Here is a 23108-nt window from a genome sequence, read left to right on the forward strand (position 1 = left end):
CGACATACTAACCTATGACTTTTTTATCACTTTTTGGACGACATACTAACCTATGACTTTTTTGTCAAATTTTGGAAGACATACTAACATATGACTTTTTTGTCAAATTTTCGACAACATACTACCCTATGACTTTTTTGTCAAATTTTCGACAACATACTAACCTATGACTTTTTTGTCAGGTTTTCGACAACATACTACCCTATGACTTTTTTGACAAATTTTGGACGACATACTAACCTATGACTTTTTTATCACATTTTGGACGACATACTAACCTATGACTTTTTTGTCAAATTTTGGACGACATACTAACCTATGACTTTTTTATCACATTTTGGACGACATACTAACCTATGACTTTTTTGTCAAATTTTGGACGACATACTAACCTATGACTTTTTTGTCAAATTTTCGACAACATACTAACCTATGACTTTTTTTGTCAAATTTTCGACGACATACTAAATATGACTTTTTTTGTCAAATTTTGGAAGACATACTAAACTGTGACTTGTATGTCACATTTTGATGACATGACAAACTGTGCGGGAATGTCCCAAACAGGACTCGAACCAACAATCCCTAGTTTATGAGGACAATGTCTTATCCATTAGGCCACTGCAGGTCTCTGTTGGTGTGAAACATGCCTTCTTTATCACATTTTGCTATGACTTTTTTGTCAAATTTTGAACGACATACTAAAGTATGACTTTTTTGTCAAATTTTGAACGACATACTAAAGTATGACTTTTTTGTCAAATTTTGGACGACATACTAACCTATGACTTTTTTGTCAAATTTTGAACGACATACTAAAGTATGACTTTTTTGTCAAATTTTGGACGACATACTAACCTATGACTTTTTTGTCAAATTTTGGACGACATACAAACCTATGACTTTTTTGTCAAATTTTCGACGACATACTAACCTATGGACTTTTTTGTCGAATTTTGGACGACATACTAACCTATGACTTTTTTGTCAAATTTTGGACGACATACTAACCTATGACTTTTTTTGTCAAATTTTCGACGACATACTAACCTATGACTTTTTTATCACATTTTCGACAACATACTAACCTATAACTTTTTTGTCAGGTTTTCGACAACATACTAACCTATGACTTTTTTGTCAAATTTTGGACGACATACTAACCTATGTCTTTTCTGTCAAATTTTGGACGACATACTACCCTATGACTTTTTTGTCAAATTTTGGACGACATACTAACCTATGACCTTTTTGTCAAATTTTCGACAACATACTACCCTATGACTTTTTTGTCAAATTTTGGACGACATACTAACCTATGACTTATTTGTCAAATTTTGGACAACATGCTTAAGTATGTCTTTTTTGTCAAATTTTGGAAGACATACTAACCTATGACTTTTTTGTCAAATTTTCGACGACATACTAACCTATGACTTTTTTGTCAAATTTTCGACAACATACTACCCTATGACTTTTTTGTCGAATTTTGGACGACATACTAACCTATGACTTTTTTGTCAAATTTTGGACGACATACTAACCTATGACTTTTTTGTCAAATTTTGGACGACATACTACCCTATGACTTTTTGGTCAAATTTTCGACGACATACTAACCTGTGACTTTTTTGTCAAATTTTCGACGACATACTAACCTATGACTTTTTTGTCAAATTTTCGACAACATACTAACCTATGACTTTTTTGTCAAATTTTGGACGACATACTAACCTATGACTTTTTTATCACTTTTTGGACGACATACTAACCTATGACTTTTTTGTCAAATTTTGGAAGACATACTAACATATGACTTTTTTGTCAAATTTTCGACAACATACTACCCTATGACTTTTTTGTCAAATTTTGGACAACATACTAACCTATGACTTTTTTGTCAGGTTTTCGACAACATACTACCCTATGACTTTTTTGACAAATTTTGGACGACATACTAACCTATGACTTTTTTATCACATTTTGGACGACATACTAACCTATGACTTTTTTGTCAAATTTTGGACGACATACTAACCTATGACTTTTTTATCACATTTTGGACGACATACTAACCTATGACTTTTTTGTCAAATTTTGGACGACATACTAACCTATGACTTTTTTGTCAAATTTTCGACAACATACTAACCTATGACTTTTTTTGTCAAATTTTCGACGACATACTAAATATGACTTTTTTTGTCAAATTTTGGAAGACATACTAAACTGTGACTTGTATGTCACATTTTGATGACATGACAAACTGTGCGGGAATGTCCCAAACAGGACTCGAACCAACAATCCCTAGTTTATGAGGACAATGTCTTATCCATTAGGCCACTGCAGGTCTCTGTTGGTGTGAAACATGCCTTCTTTATCACATTTTGCTATGACTTTTTTGTCAAATTTTGAACGACATACTAAAGTATGACTTTTTTGTCAAATTTTGAACGACATACTAAAGTATGACTTTTTTGTCAAATTTTGGACGACATACTAACCTATGACTTTTTTGTCAAATTTTGAACGACATACTAAAGTATGACTTTTTTGTCAAATTTTGGACGACATACTAACCTATGACTTTTTTGTCAAATTTTGGACGACATACAAACCTATGACTTTTTTGTCAAATTTTCGACGACATACTAACCTATGGACTTTTTTGTCGAATTTTGGACGACATACTAACCTATGACTTTTTTGTCAAATTTTGGACGACATACTAACCTATGACTTTTTTTGTCAAATTTTCGACGACATACTAACCTATGACTTTTTTATCACATTTTCGACAACATACTAACCTATAACTTTTTTGTCAGGTTTTCGACAACATACTAACCTATGACTTTTTTGTCAAATTTTGGACGACATACTAACCTATGTCTTTTCTGTCAAATTTTGGACGACATACTACCCTATGACTTTTTTGTCAAATTTTGGACGACATACTAACCTATGACCTTTTTGTCAAATTTTCGACAACATACTACCCTATGACTTTTTTGTCAAATTTTGGACGACATACTAACCTATGACTTATTTGTCAAATTTTGGACAACATGCTTAAGTATGTCTTTTTTGTCAAATTTTGGAAGACATACTAACCTATGACTTTTTTGTCAAATTTTCGACGACATACTAACCTATGACTTTTTTGTCAAATTTTCGACAACATACTACCCTATGACTTTTTTGTCGAATTTTGGACGACATACTAACCTATGACTTTTTTGTCAAATTTTGGACGACATACTAACCTATGACTTTTTTGTCAAATTTTGGACGACATACTACCCTATGACTTTTTGGTCAAATTTTCGACGACATACTAACCTGTGACTTTTTTGTCAAATTTTCGACGACATACTAACCTATGACTTTTTTGTCAAATTTTCGACGACATACTAACCTATGACTTTTTTGTCAAATTTTCGACGACATACTAACCTATGACTTTTTTTATCACATTTTGGACGACATACTAAAGTATAGCTTGTAGTCAAATTTTGGATGACATGCTAACCTATGACCTTTTTTGTCAAATTTTGGAAGACATACTAACATATGACTTTTTTGTCAAATTTTCGACAACATACTACCCTATGACTTTTTTGTCAAATTTTTGACAACATACTAACCTATGACTTTTTTGTCAGGTTTTCGACGACATACTACCCTATGACTTTTTTGTCAAATTTTGGACGACATACTAACCTATGACTTTTTTATCACATTTTGGACGACATACTAACCTATGACTTTTTTGTCAAATTTTGGACGACATACTAACCTATGACTTTTTTTATCACATTTTGGACGACATACTAACCTATGACTTTTTTGTCAAATTTTGGACGACATACTAACCTATGACTTTTTTGTCAAATTTTCGACAACATACTAACCTATGACTTTTTTGTCAAATTTTGGACGACATACTAAATATGACTTTTTTGTCAAATTTTGGAAGACATACTAAACTGTGACTTGTATGTCACATTTTGATGACATGACAAACTGTGCGGGAATGTCCCAAACAGGACTCGAACCCACAATCCCTAGTTTATGAGGACAATGTCTTATCCATTAGGCCACTGCAGGTCTCTGTTGGTGTGAAACATGCCTTCTTTATCACATTTTGCTATGACTTTTTTGTCAAATTTTGAACGACATACTAAAGTATGACTTTTTTGTCAAATTTTGGACGACATACTAACCTATGACTTTTTTATCACATTTTGGACGACATACTAACCTATGACTTATTTGTCAAATTTTCGACGACAAACTAACCTATGGACTTTTTTGTCGAATTTTGGACGACATACTAACCTATGACTTTTTTGTAAAATTTTGGACGACATACTAACCTATGACTTTTTTGTAAAATTTTGGACGACATACTAACCTATGACTTTTTTGTAAAATTTTGGACAACATACTTAAGTATGTCTTTTTTGTCAAATTTTGGAAGACATACTAACCTATGACTTTTTTGTCAAATTTTCGACAACATACTAACCTATGACTTTTTTGTCAAATTTTCGACAACATACTAACCTATGACTTTTTTATCACATTTTGGACGACATACTAACCTATGACTTTTTTGTCAAATTTTGGAAAACATACTAACCTATGACTTTTTTGTCAAATTTTGGACGACATACTAACCTATGACTTTTTTATCACATTTTGGACGACATACCAACCTATGACTTTTTTGTCAAATTTTGGAAGACATACTAACCTATGACTTTTTTGTCAGGTTTTCGACAACATACTACCCTCTGACTTTTTTGTCAAATTTTGGACGACATACTAACCTATGTCTTTTCTGTCAAATTTTGGACGACATACTACCCTATGACTTTTTTGTCAAATTTTGGACGACATACTAACCTATGACTTTTTTGTCAAATTTTCGACAACATACTACCCTATGACTTTTTTGTCAAATTTTGGACGACATACTAACCTATGACTTTTTTGTAAAATTTTGGACAACATGCTTAAGTATGTCTTTTTTGTCAAATTTTGGAAGACATACTAACCTATGACTTTTTTGTCAAATTTTCGACGACATACTAACCTATGACTTTTTTGTCAAATTTTCGACAACATACTACCCTATGACTTTTTTGTCGAATTTTGGACGACATATTAACCTATGACTTTTTTGTCAAATTTTGGACGACATACTAACCTATGACTTTTTTTTATCACATTTTGGACGACATACTAACCTATGACTTTTTTGTCAAATTTTGGACGACATACTAACCTATGACTTTTTTTTATCACATTTTGGACGACATACTAAAGTATAGCTTGTTGTCAAATTTTGGACGACATACTAACCTATCACATTTTTGTCAACTTTTGGACGACATACTAACCTATCACTTTTTTGTCAAATTTTGGACGACATACTAACCTATGACTTTTTTGTCAAATTTTGGACGACATACTAACCTATGACGTTTTTTGTCAAATTTTCGACAACATACTAACCTATGACTTTTTTGTCAAATTTTGGACGACATACTAACCTATGACTTTTTTTTAATCACATTTTGGACGACATACTAACCTATGACTTTTTTGTCAAATTTTGGACGACATACAAACCTATGACTTTTTTGTCAAATTTTCGACGACATACTAACCTATGGACTTTTTTGTCGAATTTTGGACGACATACTAACCTATGACTTTTTTGTCAAATTTTGGACGACATACTAACCTATGACTTTTTTTGTCAAATTTTCGACGACATACTAACCTATGACTTTTTTATCACATTTTCGACAACATACTAACCTATAACTTTTTTGTCAGGTTTTCGACAACATACTAACCTATGACTTTTTTGTCAAATTTTGGACGACATACTAACCTATGTCTTTTCTGTCAAATTTTGGACGACATACTACCCTATGACTTTTTTGTCAAATTTTGGACGACATACTAAATATGACTTTTTTGTCAAATTTTGGAAGACATACTAAACTGTGACTTGTATGTCACATTTTGATGACATGACAAACTGTGCGGGAATGTCCCAAACAGGACTCGAACCAACAATCCCTAGTTTATGAGGACAATGTCTTATCGATTAGGCCACTGCAGGTCTCTGTTGGTGTGAAACATGCCTTCTTTATCACATTTTGCTATGACTTTTTTGTCAAATTTTGAACGACATACTAAAGTATGACTTTTTTGTCAAATTTTGGACGACATGCTAACCTATGACTTTTTTGTCAAATTTTGGACGACATACTAACCTATGACTTTTTTGTCAAATTTTGGACGACATACTAACCTATAACTTTTTTGTCAAATTTTCGACGACATACTAACCTATGACTTTTTTGTCGAATTTTGGACGACATACTAACCTATGACTTTTTTATCACATTTTGGATGACATACTAACCTATGTCTTTTTTGTCAAATTTTGGACAACATACTAAAGTATGTCTTTTTTGTCAAATTTTGGAAGACATACTAACCTATGACTTTTTTGTCGAATTTTGGACAACCTACTAACCTATGACTTTTTTATCACATTTTGGACGACATACTAACCTATGACTTATTTGTCAAATTTTCGACGACAAACTAACCTATGGACTTTTTTGTCGAATTTTCGACGACATACTAACCTATGACTTTTTTATCACATTTTGGACGACATACTAACCTATGACTTTTTTGTAAAATTTTGGACGACATACTAACCTATGACTTTTTTGTAAAATTTTGGACAACATGCTTAAGTATGTCTTTTTTGTCAAATTTTGGAAGACATACTAACCTATGTCTTTTTTGTCAAATTTTCGACGACATACTAACCTATGGACTTTTTTGTCGAATTTTGAACTACATACTAACCTATGACTTTTTTGTCAAATTTTGGACAACATACTAAAGTATGTCTTTTTTGTCAAATTTTGGACGACATACTAACCTATGACTTTTTTGTCAAATTTTGGACGACATACTAACCTATGACTTTTTTGTCAAATTTTCGACGACATACTAACCTATGACGTTTTTTGTCAAATTTTGGACGACATACTAACCTATGACTTTTTTGTCAAATTTTGGAAGACATACTAACCTATCACTTTTTTGTCAACTTTTGACGACATACTAACCTATGACTTTTTTGTCAAATTTCGAGAACATACTAACCTATGACTTTTTTGTCAAATTTTGGACGACATACTAACCTATGACTTTTTTTGTCAAATTTTGGACGACATACTAAATATGACTTTTTTGTCAAATTTTGGAAGACATACTAAACTGTGACTTATATGTCACATTTTGATGACATGACAAACTGTGCGGAAATGTCCCAAACAGGACTCGAACCCACAATCCCTAGTTTATGGGAACAATGTCTTATCCATTAGGCCACTGGAGGCCTCTGTTGCTGTGAACATGCCTTGTTTATCACATTTTGGACGACATACTAACCTATGACTTTTTTGTCAAATTTTGGACGACATACTAACCTAACTTTTTTATCACATTTTGGATGACATACTAACCTATGACTTTTTTGTCAAATTTTGGACGACATACTAACCTATGACTTTTTTGTCAAATTTTGGACGACATGCTAACCTATGACTTTTTTGTCAAATTTTGGACGACATACTAACCTATGACTTTTTTGTCAAATTTTGGACGACATACTAACCTATAACTTTTTTGTCAAATTTTCGACGACATACTAACCTATGACTTTTTTGTCGAATTTTGGACGACATACTAACCTATGACTTTTTTATCACATTTTGGATGACATACTAACCTATGTCTTTTTTGTCAAATTTTGGACAACATACTAAAGTATGTCTTTTTTGTCAAATTTTGGAAGACATACTAACCTATGACTTTTTTGTCGAATTTTGGACAACCTACTAACCTATGACTTTTTTATCACATTTTGGACGACATACTAACCTATGACTTATTTGTCAAATTTTCGACGACAAACTAACCTATGGACTTTTTTGTCGAATTTTCGACGACATACTAACCTATGACTTTTTTATCACATTTTGGACGACATACAAACCTATGACTTTTTTGTAAAATTTTGGACGACATACTAACCTATGACTTTTTTGTAAAATTTTGGACAACATGCTTAAGTATGTCTTTTTTGTCAAATTTTGGAAGACATACTAACCTATGTCTTTTTTGTCAAATTTTCGACGACATACTAACCTATGGACTTTTTTGTCGAATTTTGAACTACATACTAACCTATGACTTTTTTGTCAAATTTTGGACAACATACTAAAGTATGTCTTTTTTGTCAAATTTTGGACGACATACTAACCTATGACTTTTTTGTCAAATTTTGGACGACATGCTAACCTATGACTTTTTTGTCAAATTTTGGACGACATACTAACCTATGACTTTTTTGTCAAATTTTGGACGACATACTAACCTATAACTTTTTTGTCAAATTTTCGACGACATACTAACCTATGACTTTTTTGTCGAATTTTGGACGACATACTAACCTATGACTTTTTTATCACATTTTGGATGACATACTAACCTATGTCTTTTTTGTCAAATTTTGGACAACATACTAAAGTATGTCTTTTTTGTCAAATTTTGGAAGACATACTAAATATGACTTTTTTGTCAAATTTTGGAAGACATACTAAACTGTGACTTGTATGTCACATTTTGATGACATGACAAACTGTGCGGGAATGTCCCAAACAGGACTCGAACCAACAATCCCTAGTTTATGAGGACAATGTCTTATCGATTAGGCCACTGCAGGTCTCTGTTGGTGTGAAACATGCCTTCTTTATCACATTTTGCTATGACTTTTTTGTCAAATTTTGAACGACATACTAAAGTATGACTTTTTTGTCAAATTTTGGACGACATGCTAACCTATGACTTTTTTGTCAAATTTTGGACGACATACTAACCTATGACTTTTTTGTCAAATTTTGGACGACATACTAACCTATAACTTTTTTGTCAAATTTTCGACGACATACTAACCTATGACTTTTTTGTCGAATTTTGGACGACATACTAACCTATGACTTTTTTATCACATTTTGGATGACATACTAACCTATGTCTTTTTTGTCAAATTTTGGACAACATACTAAAGTATGTCTTTTTTGTCAAATTTTGGAAGACATACTAACCTATGACTTTTTTGTCGAATTTTGGACAACCTACTAACCTATGACTTTTTTATCACATTTTGGACGACATACTAACCTATGACTTATTTGTCAAATTTTCGACGACAAACTAACCTATGGACTTTTTTGTCGAATTTTCGACGACATACTAACCTATGACTTTTTTATCACATTTTGGACGACATACTAACCTATGACTTTTTTGTAAAATTTTGGACGACATACTAACCTATGACTTTTTTGTAAAATTTTGGACAACATGCTTAAGTATGTCTTTTTTGTCAAATTTTGGAAGACATACTAACCTATGTCTTTTTTGTCAAATTTTCGACGACATACTAACCTATGGACTTTTTTGTCGAATTTTGAACTACATACTAACCTATGACTTTTTTGTCAAATTTTGGACAACATACTAAAGTATGTCTTTTTTGTCAAATTTTGGACGACATACTAACCTATGACTTTTTTGTCAAATTTTGGACGACATACTAACCTATGACTTTTTTGTCAAATTTTCGACGACATACTAACCTATGACGTTTTTTGTCAAATTTTGGACGACATACTAACCTATGACTTTTTTGTCAAATTTTGGAAGACATACTAACCTATCACTTTTTTGTCAACTTTTGACGACATACTAACCTATGACTTTTTTGTCAAATTTCGAGAACATACTAACCTATGACTTTTTTGTCAAATTTTGGACGACATACTTACCTATGACTTTTTTTGTCAAATTTTGGACGACATACTAAATATGACTTTTTTGTCAAATTTTGGAAGACATACTAAACTGTGACTTATATGTCACATTTTGATGACATGACAAACTGTGCGGAAATGTCCCAAACAGGACTCGAACCCACAATCCCTAGTTTATGGGAACAATGTCTTATCCATTAGGCCACTGGAGGCCTCTGTTGCTGTGAACATGCCTTGTTTATCACATTTTGGACGACATACTAACCTATGACTTTTTTGTCAAATTTTGGACGACATACTAACCTAACTTTTTTATCACATTTTGGATGACATACTAACCTATGACTTTTTTGTCAAATTTTGGACGACATACTAACCTATGACTTTTTTGTCAAATTTTGGACGACATGCTAACCTATGACTTTTTTGTCAAATTTTGGACGACATACTAACCTATGACTTTTTTGTCAAATTTTGGACGACATACTAACCTATAACTTTTTTGTCAAATTTTCGACGACATACTAACCTATGACTTTTTTGTCGAATTTTGGACGACATACTAACCTATGACTTTTTTATCACATTTTGGATGACATACTAACCTATGTCTTTTTTGTCAAATTTTGGACAACATACTAAAGTATGTCTTTTTTGTCAAATTTTGGAAGACATACTAACCTATGACTTTTTTGTCGAATTTTGGACAACCTACTAACCTATGACTTTTTTATCACATTTTGGACGACATACTAACCTATGACTTATTTGTCAAATTTTCGACGACAAACTAACCTATGGACTTTTTTGTCGAATTTTCGACGACATACTAACCTATGACTTTTTTATCACATTTTGGACGACATACTAACCTATGACTTTTTTGTAAAATTTTGGACGACATACTAACCTATGACTTTTTTGTAAAATTTTGGACAACATGCTTAAGTATGTCTTTTTTGTCAAATTTTGGAAGACATACTAACCTATGTCTTTTTTGTCAAATTTTCGACGACATACTAACCTATGGACTTTTTTGTCGAATTTTGAACTACATACTAACCTATGACTTTTTTGTCAAATTTTGGACAACATACTAAAGTATGTCTTTTTTGTCAAATTTTGGACGACATACTAACCTATGACTTTTTTGTCAAATTTTGGACGACATGCTAACCTATGACTTTTTTGTCAAATTTTGGACGACATACTAACCTATGACTTTTTTGTCAAATTTTGGACGACATACTAACCTATAACTTTTTTGTCAAATTTTCGACGACATACTAACCTATGACTTTTTTGTCGAATTTTGGACGACATACTAACCTATGACTTTTTTATCACATTTTGGATGACATACTAACCTATGTCTTTTTTGTCAAATTTTGGACAACATACTAAAGTATGTCTTTTTTGTCAAATTTTGGAAGACATACTAACCTATGACTTTTTTGTCGAATTTTGGACAACCTACTAACCTATGACTTTTTTATCACATTTTGGACGACATACTAACCTATGACTTATTTGTCAAATTTTCGACGACAAACTAACCTATGGACTTTTTTGTCGAATTTTCGACGACATACTAACCTATGACTTTTTTATCACATTTTGGACGACATACTAACCTATGACTTTTTTGTAAAATTTTGGACGACATACTAACCTATGACTTTTTTGTAAAATTTTGGACAACATGCTTAAGTATGTCTTTTTTGTCAAATTTTGGAAGACATACTAACCTATGACTTTTTTGTCAAATTTTCGACGACATACTAACCTATGGACTTTTTTGTCGAATTTTGAACTACATACTAACCTATGACTTTTTTGTCAAATTTTGGACAACATACTAAAGTATGTCTTTTTTGTCAAATTTTGGACGACATACTAACCTATGACTTTTTTGTCAAATTTTGGACGACATGCTAACCTATGACTTTTTTGTCAAATTTTGGACGACATACTAACCTATGACTTTTTTGTCAAATTTTGGACGACATACTAACCTATAACTTTTTTGTCAAATTTTCGACGACATACTAACCTATGACTTTTTTGTCGAATTTTGGACGACATACTAACCTATGACTTTTTTATCACATTTTGGATGACATACTAACCTATGTCTTTTTTGTCAAATTTTGGACAACATACTAAAGTATGTCTTTTTTGTCAAATTTTGGAAGACATACTAACCTATGACTTTTTTGTCGAATTTTGGACAACCTACTAACCTATGACTTTTTTATCACATTTTGGACGACATACTAACCTATGACTTATTTGTCAAATTTTCGACGACAAACTAACCTATGGACTTTTTTGTCGAATTTTCGACGACATACTAACCTATGACTTTTTTATCACATTTTGGACGACATACTAACCTATGACTTTTTTGTAAAATTTTGGACGACATACTAACCTATGACTTTTTTGTAAAATTTTGGACAACATGCTTAAGTATGTCTTTTTTGTCAAATTTTGGAAGACATACTAACCTATGTCTTTTTTGTCAAATTTTCGACGACATACTAACCTATGGACTTTTTTGTCGAATTTTGAACTACATACTAACCTATGACTTTTTTGTCAAATTTTGGACAACATACTAAAGTATGTCTTTTTTGTCAAATTTTGGACGACATACTAACCTATGACTTTTTTGTCAAATTTTGGACGACATACTAACCTATGACTTTTTTGTCAAATTTTCGACGACATACTAACCTATGACGTTTTTTGTCAAATTTTGGACGACATACTAACCTATGACTTTTTTGTCAAATTTTGGAAGACATACTAACCTATCACTTTTTTGTCAACTTTTGACGACATACTAACCTATGACTTTTTTGTCAAATTTCGAGAACATACTAACCTATGACTTTTTTGTCAAATTTTGGACGACATACTAACCTATGACTTTTTTTGTCAAATTTTGGACGACATACTAAATATGACTTTTTTGTCAAATTTTGGAAGACATACTAAACTGTGACTTATATGTCACATTTTGATGACATGACAAACTGTGCGGAAATGTCCCAAACAGGACTCGAACCCACAATCCCTAGTTTATGGGAACAATGTCTTATCCATTAGGCCACTGGAGGCCTCTGTTGCTGTGAACATGCCTTGTTTATCACATTTTGGACGACATACTAACCTATGACTTTTTTGTCAAATTTTGGACGACATACTAACCTAACTTTTTTATCACATTTTGGATGACATACTAACCTATGACTTTTTTGTCAAATTTTGGACGACATACTAACCTATGACTTTTTTGTCAAATTTTGGACGACATAATAACCTATCACTTTTTTGTCAAATTTTGGACGACATACTAACCTATGTCTTTTTTGTCAAATTTTGGACAACATACTAAAGTATGTCTTTTTTGTCAAATTTTGGACAACATACTAAAGTATGTCTTTTTTGTCAAATTTTGGAAGACATACTAACCTCTCACTTTTTTGTCAAATTTTGGACGACATACTAACCTATAACTTTTTTGTCAAATTTTCGACGACATACTAACCTATGACTTTTTTGTCGAATTTTGGACGACATACTAACCTATGACTTTTTTATCACATTTTGGATGACATACTAACCTATGTCTTTTTTGTCAAATTTTGGACAACATACTAAAGTATGTCTTTTTTGTCAAATTTTGGAAGACATACTAACCTATGACTTTTTTGTCGAATTTTGGACAACCTACTAACCTATGACTTTTTTATCACATTTTGGACGACATACTAACCTATGACTTATTTGTCAAATTTTCGACGACAAACTAACCTATGGACTTTTTTGTCGAATTTTCGACGACATACTAACCTATGACTTTTTTATCACATTTTGGACGACATACTAACCTATGACTTTTTTGTAAAATTTTGGACGACATACTAACCTATGACTTTTTTGTAAAATTTTGGACAACATGCTTAAGTATGTCTTTTTTGTCAAATTTTGGAAGACATACTAACCTATGTCTTTTTTGTCAAATTTTCGACGACATACTAACCTATGGACTTTTTTGTCGAATTTTGAACTACATACTAACCTATGACTTTTTTGTCAAATTTTGGACAACATACTAAAGTATGTCTTTTTTGTCAAATTTTGGACGACATACTAACCTATGACATTTTTTGTCAAATTTTGGACGACATACTAACCTATGACTTTTTTGTCAAATTTTGGAAGACATACTAACCTATCACTTTTTTGTCAACTTTTGACGACATACTAACCTATGACTTTTTTGTCAAATTTCGAGAACATACTAACCTATGACTTTTTTTGTCAAATTTTGGACGACATACTAAATATGACTTTTTTGTCAAATTTTGGAAGACATACTAAACTGTGACTTATATGTCACATTTTGATGACATGACAAACTGTGCGGAAATGTCCCAAACAGGACTCGAACCCACAATCCCTAGTTTATGGGAACAATGTCTTATCCATTAGGCCACTGGAGGCCTCTGTTGCTGTGAACATGCCTTGTTTATCACATTTTGGACGACATACTAACCTATGACTTTTTTGTCAAATTTTGGACGACATACTAACCTAACTTTTTTATCACATTTTGGATGACATACTAACCTATGACTTTTTTGTCAAATTTTGGACGACATACTAACCTATGACTTTTTTGTCAAATTTTGGACGACATAATAACCTATCACTTTTTTGTCAAATTTTGGACGACATACTAACCTATGTCTTTTTTGTCAAATTTTGGACAACATACTAAAGTATGTCTTTTTTGTCACATTTTGGACAACATACTAAAGTATGTCTTTTTTGACAAATTTTGGAAGACATACTAACCTATGACTTTTTCTTCAAATTTTGGACGACATAAATTTGAAGAAAGGGCAGCCCGTGGCCAAGTGGAAAGGGAACTTGACTTGTAACCGGAAGGTCGCTGGTTCAAATCCCCACCCGGCCAAAAAAGGGCTGGGGTACCCCTGAGCAAGGTACCCAACTCCCAATGCTCCCCGGGCGCTACTCATTGCAGCAGCCCACTGCTCCTAATTCTAGGATGGGTCAAATGCAGAGAATATCAGTCAGTCTGAGACTGAGAGTAATTTCCTTAAGGGGATTAATAAAGTATCTAAAAAAAAAAAAAAAAAAAAAAAAAAAAAAAATAATAACCTATGTCTTTTTTGTCAAATTTTGGACAACATACTAAAGTATGTCTTTTTTGTCAAATTTTGGACAACATACTAAAGTATGTCTTTTTTGTCAAATTTTGGAAGACATACTAACCTCTCACTTTTTTGTCACATTTTGGACAACATACTAAAGTATGTCTTTTTTGACAAATTTTGGAAGACATACTAACCTATGACTTTTTCTTCAAATTTTGGACGACATAATAACCTCTCACTTTTTTGTCAAATTTTGGACGACATACTAACCTATGACTTTTTTTTATCACATTTTGGACGACATACTAACCTGTCTTTTTTGTCAAATTTTGGACGACATACTAAAGTATGTCTTTTTTGTCAAATTTCGAAGACACACTAACCTATGACTTTTTTTTTCAAATTTTGGACGACATACTTACCTATGACTTTTTTGTCAAATTTTGGACAACATAATAACCTATGACTTTTTTGTCCAATTTTGGACGACAAACTAACCTATGTCTTTTTTGTCAAATTTTGGACAACATAATATCCTATCACTTTTTTGTCAAATTTTGGACGACATAATAATGTATGACTTTTTTGTCAAATTTTGGACGACATGCTAACCTATGACTTTTTTTGTCAAATTTTGGAAGACATAAAAAAGTAATAAATTTGACTTTTTTGTCAAATATTGGATGACATATAAACCTATGAGTTTTTTGTCAAATTTTGGACAACATACTAAAGGCTCTGCTATGTGTACAAAGACAATGTTAAAATAATGACTAAACTCAGATGCTTTAGAACAAAATGATAAACACACAAGAACAGCCTGGGTTGAAGTTGTCTTAAGTGGGGGAAAGCTACTGCAACTTAATGTTACTACTTTGGAAAACAATAATCATTAAGATTGTTAAAACTCCACAACTTTCAAATATAGGCCATTGCCAGTGTAGTAGTAGTGTATATGTTTGAATCTCATGTCTGACACAGTTTGATTTACTTCATGACTGACAGAAGCAACAAACACTCTGCAAAGGCGCGTTTCCACTGAAAAGTTCTAGAAATGTTACTACCAGGAACTTTTCTTGGTTCCTTCAGACCAGTGTTGCAAATTTGCTAGATGATGTTGGAACGATTGGTGAACAACAAGCTGTTCCATTCCAGTTCGCCAGGTATCATAATATTCTGTAAAAAAAAAAAGAATTCTTTATATGAAACAATTATATCTGTGGCTGTAAAGGTGGGTGATGGTTGAGTGATTGCTCTGCAAAGGCACACATTCACACAGTATGATGCACATTTGACATACGGTAAAAGTGAGGTGTGTCTGCCTGTTAGCGAGCTGCTGCAGCTATTTCAGAGTTAAAGTGATAAATCCAGAGTTTATGTCAAGCTCTGTGTCTCTGTGGGGGTTAAAGAATCCACTGGATGTTACCAACAAGGGGAGAAAACAAAGACAGAGCGAATGATAGGAAGAGGAAAAAATGCACCCTCACTGCTGCTTAATGGAGCTAACTAGTGGTGCAAACTAACATTGGTGAGGAGATATGTAAGGAGATATTACGAGCAGTTACAGAGATTGAGTGATTGATAAAATACTGGAGTACAGTCAGGTATGTTGAGAGCTGCAGGCCCCACCCTGAAGTTTCCTGAATGATATTAAAGCTCTAGCTCCCCGAGCATTAAAGATTTTGGGGCCAAAAAATCCTCCTGGTACCATTTATAGCCTGGGTCTTGCAGGGGAAAAACAGATCGTTCCCCTGGTAAAGTCCCTTGTTCCTGGCAGTGGAAACGCACCTCAACATTGTGCTAGTAAAGTGAGACGGCCGCAATAGGTTGGAGTTTGGATGAAAATGCAAAGAAGCACCCACAAAAAAAGTTTCAGATGTAAATTCTACTGCTAAAAAATTCTGGACGTCCAGCTCTTTGGCTGGATAAACAACTGGGGAACTGAGGGGTGGGGTTGGTGCAAGATCACCTTGGTATATGTCATGATGGGGTGCCAGCAGTGTTTGTAATTACTCAGAATTCCTCCGGGTGGTGACAGAACTGGAGCTGTTAGAGATGGCTGTCATTCTGCAACAGCTAAACATGACTTTTGTGACTGACTCAAATTATTATGGGTGGCACGGATGACTGTCTGGTGCTACTGATTTAGCTCATAAGTTGCAGACAATGGAGACAAATATGAGCTTAAATAAACCACTTTGTGTGCAGGACCTTGGTGTGTTCACATCATCTGCTGTGATGTTGTTCCTCCTGTTTTCCTGCTGTTTTTCTGTATGCAGTTGTCTGAGTGGGAGGTTTTGGGTTGCAGGGTGAGCTTTGGTCATCCATATTAAGTGGCTGTATAATGGAGCAGGCAGCATCCGTTGACAATGCTAAAGGGTGTGAGGGAGGAAGATGGCGATTGCCATGTCAGAATGGGGGAACTGGAATGAAGCTCAGGGATTACTCCCTCAGATGTTTCATAGAGGAAGCAAATTGAAAAGGGAGGAAAAAATCCTGGCAAACAATTCATGTTTGTCACCTGGTTCTCCCTCACAGGGGCTGCATTTCCTTATCAGTTGCTTGCAGTTTTTCTGCAATTTTTTCCATTGTTTGTCAACTCAGCTCTAAAGCCTGCCACGGCTGCTCTGAGCCCTCTCTCCTACAAGCCTGCAGCTGGGTTAAGCTCGGAACCATTAACACTTGGCTTTAACCCCTGTGAGCTTCTTGTGTTTCACCACCTGAGGACGAACGTGTGCGGATCTTTTCCAGGGTCACACGTGGGTGGACTTTCACAGAGGAGGCATCATGAGCTGTGAGGACAGACCTTGGTGAGGTCAGGCCAAGTTCACTGTATATCACTTAAATATACCCCTCCCCCTAATACTTACTGTATTTCTCTTCTGCTCTCTATTGTTTTTGTGGTGAAATCATCTTTTGCAAAAAATAAGCTTAAGAAAAAGGGGAGATGGTGTTAATATGGTATTTCAGAAACATGAGCTGAATGATTGGTTCAACATTCTGGGAAATGCATTTACTTGGTTTCTTGCAAAGCATCCGATGAGAAGATCATTCCATTCGCACTGTGTCATGTTTATGAACAGATGATGTTCCTGTGCACAGCCATAAGCTTTTTTATCTTCCAGGTGGCTAAGATTGAGCAGGAACAATATAAGCAGAAAGTCCCTGGCAATACCAACATATTTTGTTATTAGTTCAGTCATAACTTGGAAACAAAAAACAATAATGTTTCACATTCTGAATTTTTGGGGTCATCGTCACTGTTATGTAGCCTGGTAACTTACTGTTCCCTGATTTGTTTTGACATACAAATCAAATACGTGATATAATTAATAATAATAATAATAATAATAATTAATTAATTAATGATGTATGTATTAATTAGGTTTATTTTTTCCATATAAACCACTGAATGATGATCCATAGATCTCTACCTCCATAGATTCTCAATGGGATTCAGATGTGGCCTCTGGCTGGGCCACTCCAAAATGTATTGTTCTGGTGTAACAGTTTTTTAGAAAATCTTGGCTGTATATATATCATTGTCTGGTTGGAGGCTTCTCAAATGTGGCTCAAGGCCAAGCGTTTCTGCAGACATGCCTATTGGTTTCCTTCTAGAATCTTAATGTTGTCTCTTTCCCCATGATGCCATTTACTTACAAGGTTGTCTGGCCTGCTGGCTGAAAAAACCCATACAAAGCATCACATGCCCACTGCCATGCTTAATGTGGGTGTTGTGTTCTTGGGGTTGAATATTTCTCCTTTCTCTCCCAAGTGTGTCCAGGTGAGCTTCTGCAAACAGCTTGGGTGAGTCTGTCTTGAGGAGTAGTAGTAGCTCTCTAGAATGTCTGACTTGATGTTGGATGAGAGTGGCCTTGGCGGAGAGGCTTGGACTCCTCTCGGACAACCGTTCTTGCCATCAAGGGGTCACTTTTTTCCTCCCACTGCACAGATTTCTTCTTGTACAGTTTGACGGTGCTTGGCACTCTGGTCACTGGCACTCGGAAACCTTCCCCCATCTTGTGGACCCTAACGCACAACTTGACATCTTCCCTAAACACTTCCAGCCACTCTTCCACAGTTCAGTCGAGTAAAAATGTGGCATGACATTGCTCTCAGTATCCTTATATGTATTGGTGTTAAGAGTGTAGTGTTGGAAGAAGCCGAGTTGGATGTTGGTGAGGACGAGGATGAGATTTCTGGAGTGAGGTCATATATTTTTTAACTGACACATGATGCCGGGTAGCTGCTGAGGAGGGAGAGGCAGGAGAAGCGTTTTTGAGGAGGGGCCTTGAAAGAATCATAAAGCACTTGATTGTGGGGAACTTAGTGCCCTATAGAATATTTGAAGGGCAAAGCAACCTCTAATAAGAATACTGTAAAACAGTTATTTGGATATGAATAGGTTGTACATGGGTAGGTGACATATAAAGACATAGACATAGTGCTAGGTTGTATGTGTTTGTTGATTTATGTGCCTTAATCTCAGAATCTTAGTCTTCAATATCTTCAGCATTGAGCATGACAAAGAATATTCTTTAAAAAGAATACTCGCCTACAATGTGGGAGGCCAGCCATTGCAATTCATAGGGATTTCCTTTGGCTTAGTGGAAGGAAACTGGGCTTATTCTATTTCTAATACTGAATGCTGAACTATTGGTACAAGCACTAAATGATGCTGCTGGTATAAGTCACTTAAGTGGTCTGCAATGATTAACTTTGGAGCTGTGAGTGAATCCAATTAGGCTTCAATATGGGCAAAAAATGAGAAATGGCACGGGCATATGGTGCTGTCTAGGCAAGCGTTGCTCACACATCATGACGACGAGAGGAAGGAAAGACGGAAGAAAACAGCATTTGGTTTCGTTTTGGGTGTGAGGTTTTTGCTTGGGCTGACAATTGGCGTATTCTGTTTTTAAAATGAAGCAGCGAGCCAGCCACTTGCTCTCAGCTGCAATGTGAAATGTAAATGAGAGTGTGCAAGCAGTAGAGACATTATTTTGAGAGAGGATTTTCTCTTTGAACATACGGCTCACTCAGTGAATTGCACTGTGACACTGAAAAATTGGCAATTTTGATTGATTGAATTTCTTCCATTGCTTTTGCCGAAGTTCACACACAAGCATACGAACTCGGAGAAGTAAAAGGAATCACTCAACACTTGGAGAGGAAGCCTCGTGAATCTTACACAGAAAACATATTTTCTTTTTTTTCTTTTTTTTAAATGTGATTTTAATGGCTTTACCTCTAACTCGGAGCACTTTTTCCACCCTTCCTCCTTTAGGCTATTTGGCTAGAGCCTTTGGAGAGGATGATTAATAATTAATATTGGCTCATGATTGACAGCAAACACCATTTGATGTGAGCCACAAAGAGGCTACGGGTTTGTGGGCAGCTTTCTGACAGTTTCCCAGGCACCACAAACCTCAGTTTATTCTTCAGTGAGAGAGGTGATAGGATAAGATGGACAGGCTGAGGATTTGTGCAGTGCTCACACCGCTCCGTGCTGGTTATCTCCCTATGTATGACAGCTCTTGTAGGAACAGAGAGTCAGAGGTACACAGGCGGCTGAGGGAGGAGGCGTACCAGTAACTCCGTGTCCTCGGCCTCCACCTCTGCCACTGTGGGTAGTTTCCTGGTTTGGGTCCTGATGTAGCACCTCTGATGTTCAGCAAAGCGGATCCCAGTGATTCCCTTTGAAAAAAGAAAAAGAAATGAGGGGATACTTAGGAATTCAGATATATCTATCATTCATTAGTTTTCTGTGATGTGAATATCCCATAAGTGCCTGGGCGATCGTTTTAAAACGCTCAGCTTTTTGCTCATAATCAAAGCTCTTAAAAGTCAGAAGTTAAAACCTAATGAGTGAGGCATATTTTGATCTCTCCTCTCTTTTAGCTTGGCATATAAAATTGATGACTACTTGGCCCGTGCAATGCGGCTCTCGCGTTCAGGCCTGGCATGAAAGTTAAATAGCTGGGCTGTTTCATGGTAGCCGTATAATACTCCATATTCAGATATTTCCCACCGAGTCAAGTGACATTGTTGAGAATGAAGTGTTTTCTACAGAGAGTGCCCCCATTGAATTAGCCAGTCATAGGTCCCTGTCACTCTCTTAATCTGTGCAGTCAAGTGCGGAGTCACTCTCTTCAGCACCGCTGATGATCCTCCACCACATGGACTGTAGCTCTATTCTGTCTGACACGCTGAACCTCTAACAGACAAGACAGATCTATTCATGTTCCCGCACTGCCATTCTATGTTAATCCTAGATATTCTGCTTAAATATCTTAGATGAAGTCTGAGAGACTTTCAGTAGATTAGATTGTTCCCCGTGTATTTTCGGCAGAGCAGAGCTGCTCATTCAGCATATTGTATTAGAACAGACAGCAGGATCTACATCTGCCACGGCTGCTTTAAAATTGTATCAACTAAAAATCATGTGAGTACATTCATGGAAATGGACTTGATTCAATTTAAATTTAATTATAGCAACACAGTGTGCTATGACATGTCCTTTGAATCAGTTAACTAGATCATGTGGGCGCTATTTCTACATTTTCCGTGGTGCCGTCACTCTGAAAACCAGACAGCCGCCACAAAAGACATGATAGAAAGTGATGGCTGTCGTAATTTACTGCATGTAATTTCATCTGTGCAGAAAAGGGGATGGGGCAATAATAGTCTCAAGCACAAAGGCCTAATGTTTATGCTGGGCTTTATTGTGATGAGTCTCTGTTTAATTTGAGTCTACTGTATTGGCGAGTTGTAGCAGAAGAGGGAGAGGCCAGTGTTGTGATGAGATGCAATGATTGCTGGGCTTGGTCAAGCAGAAAATTAAGAAAAGACACATTAGCACAGGGATGAGGAATGGAGACGCAATGTCATTTACACACGCAATGTTTGAATATCCACTTGGTGCTGCCTGATCACTTTCAGAGAGGCAGAGGACACACTTATAGACATGGTCTTCCTGGCTTAGGCTACAGCTCCTCTCATTACTCATCCAGGTGAAGAAAACATGTGCAATATTGTGGCATTTTACCTCCTATTTATTATTTATTTATTTGTATTTATTCGTGAGTCCCGTCTTTAATCTTGGAATTAAAATGAACTGAATTGAATATGTTTTTGAGAATGCACCAAGTGAATGAAGTCAGTATAAAATTGAGAGCAAATGATTCACTTGATGTCGCCACCTGACTCCACTGGCTTGGGAAAATAACCCAGTTCAGTGAAGTGCATCCTCAGTCAGTCTGCCAAATGCAGATCACACTAAATCACCAGAATCCAAACAGGTATGTGTTTGGACCGGTCTCAATGCGGGAAGTCACACACAGATGAGCGGATAGATGATTGCGTGCTAAAATAACAGCTTTCTAGCTAAAAGATAGATACATAAATAGATAGATACTACATGTTATCAATCATAACTTACGTTGTCAAAGAACCTCCTTGGATTTGAACACTTAAAGGTGACATCGAATGCTTGTATCACACATATATGTTAGTTATGGAGGTCTACTTACATATATTAACATGTTTTCATGATTAAAAACCTCCTAATCGCTGCAAACGAGCCGATCAAAATATCTCCTCACTGACGCTCTCGTCAGCCGCGCTGTTTCAGACCAAACAGTTGCTGTGATTGGCCAGCCAACGAGAGGTCTATGTCACCTTCAAGCCTTATTTTCAGTTTCAGTCACATTTGTGTCAAAAACACACACACACACACACACGTCCACTCAGTTCTTTCAGCCATGAACGTGGTACTTTTTCTTTGTCTTGATAGTGAATTAGTTTAATTCATTTGTGGACAGAGTTGAGTAGAAAGAGATTTTTAATGCACTTCTATGGAGAGAAAACCAGGAGTTTCAAAAGAGCGCGATAGGGAGAATATGTTTTGGCCTGACAGTTGAAGGTGAAATATCATGGTGACGGTGAGTACTGATCCCAATTCATGCTTCGTCGTTCCGTAGCACAGGAACCGTTG

The 23108-nt window shown here is 35.1% G+C and overlaps 1 protein-coding gene across 1 annotated transcript in view; it reads right to left on the reverse strand.

Moving 5' to 3' along the window:
* The window catches only part of tnmd (tenomodulin), a 67201-nt gene that overhangs the window by 14664 nt on the left and 29429 nt on the right, over positions 1-23108 (reverse strand). The window contains exon 4 of the mRNA XM_058650477.1: positions 20702-20809. Within this exon, the coding sequence (XP_058506460.1) occupies positions 20702-20809 (108 nt within the window). The remainder of the gene's footprint in view (positions 1-20701; positions 20810-23108) is intronic.

Source organism: Solea solea, chromosome 14, assembly GCF_958295425.1.
Source record: "Solea solea chromosome 14, fSolSol10.1, whole genome shotgun sequence".
NCBI lineage: Eukaryota > Metazoa > Chordata > Actinopteri > Pleuronectiformes > Soleidae > Solea > Solea solea.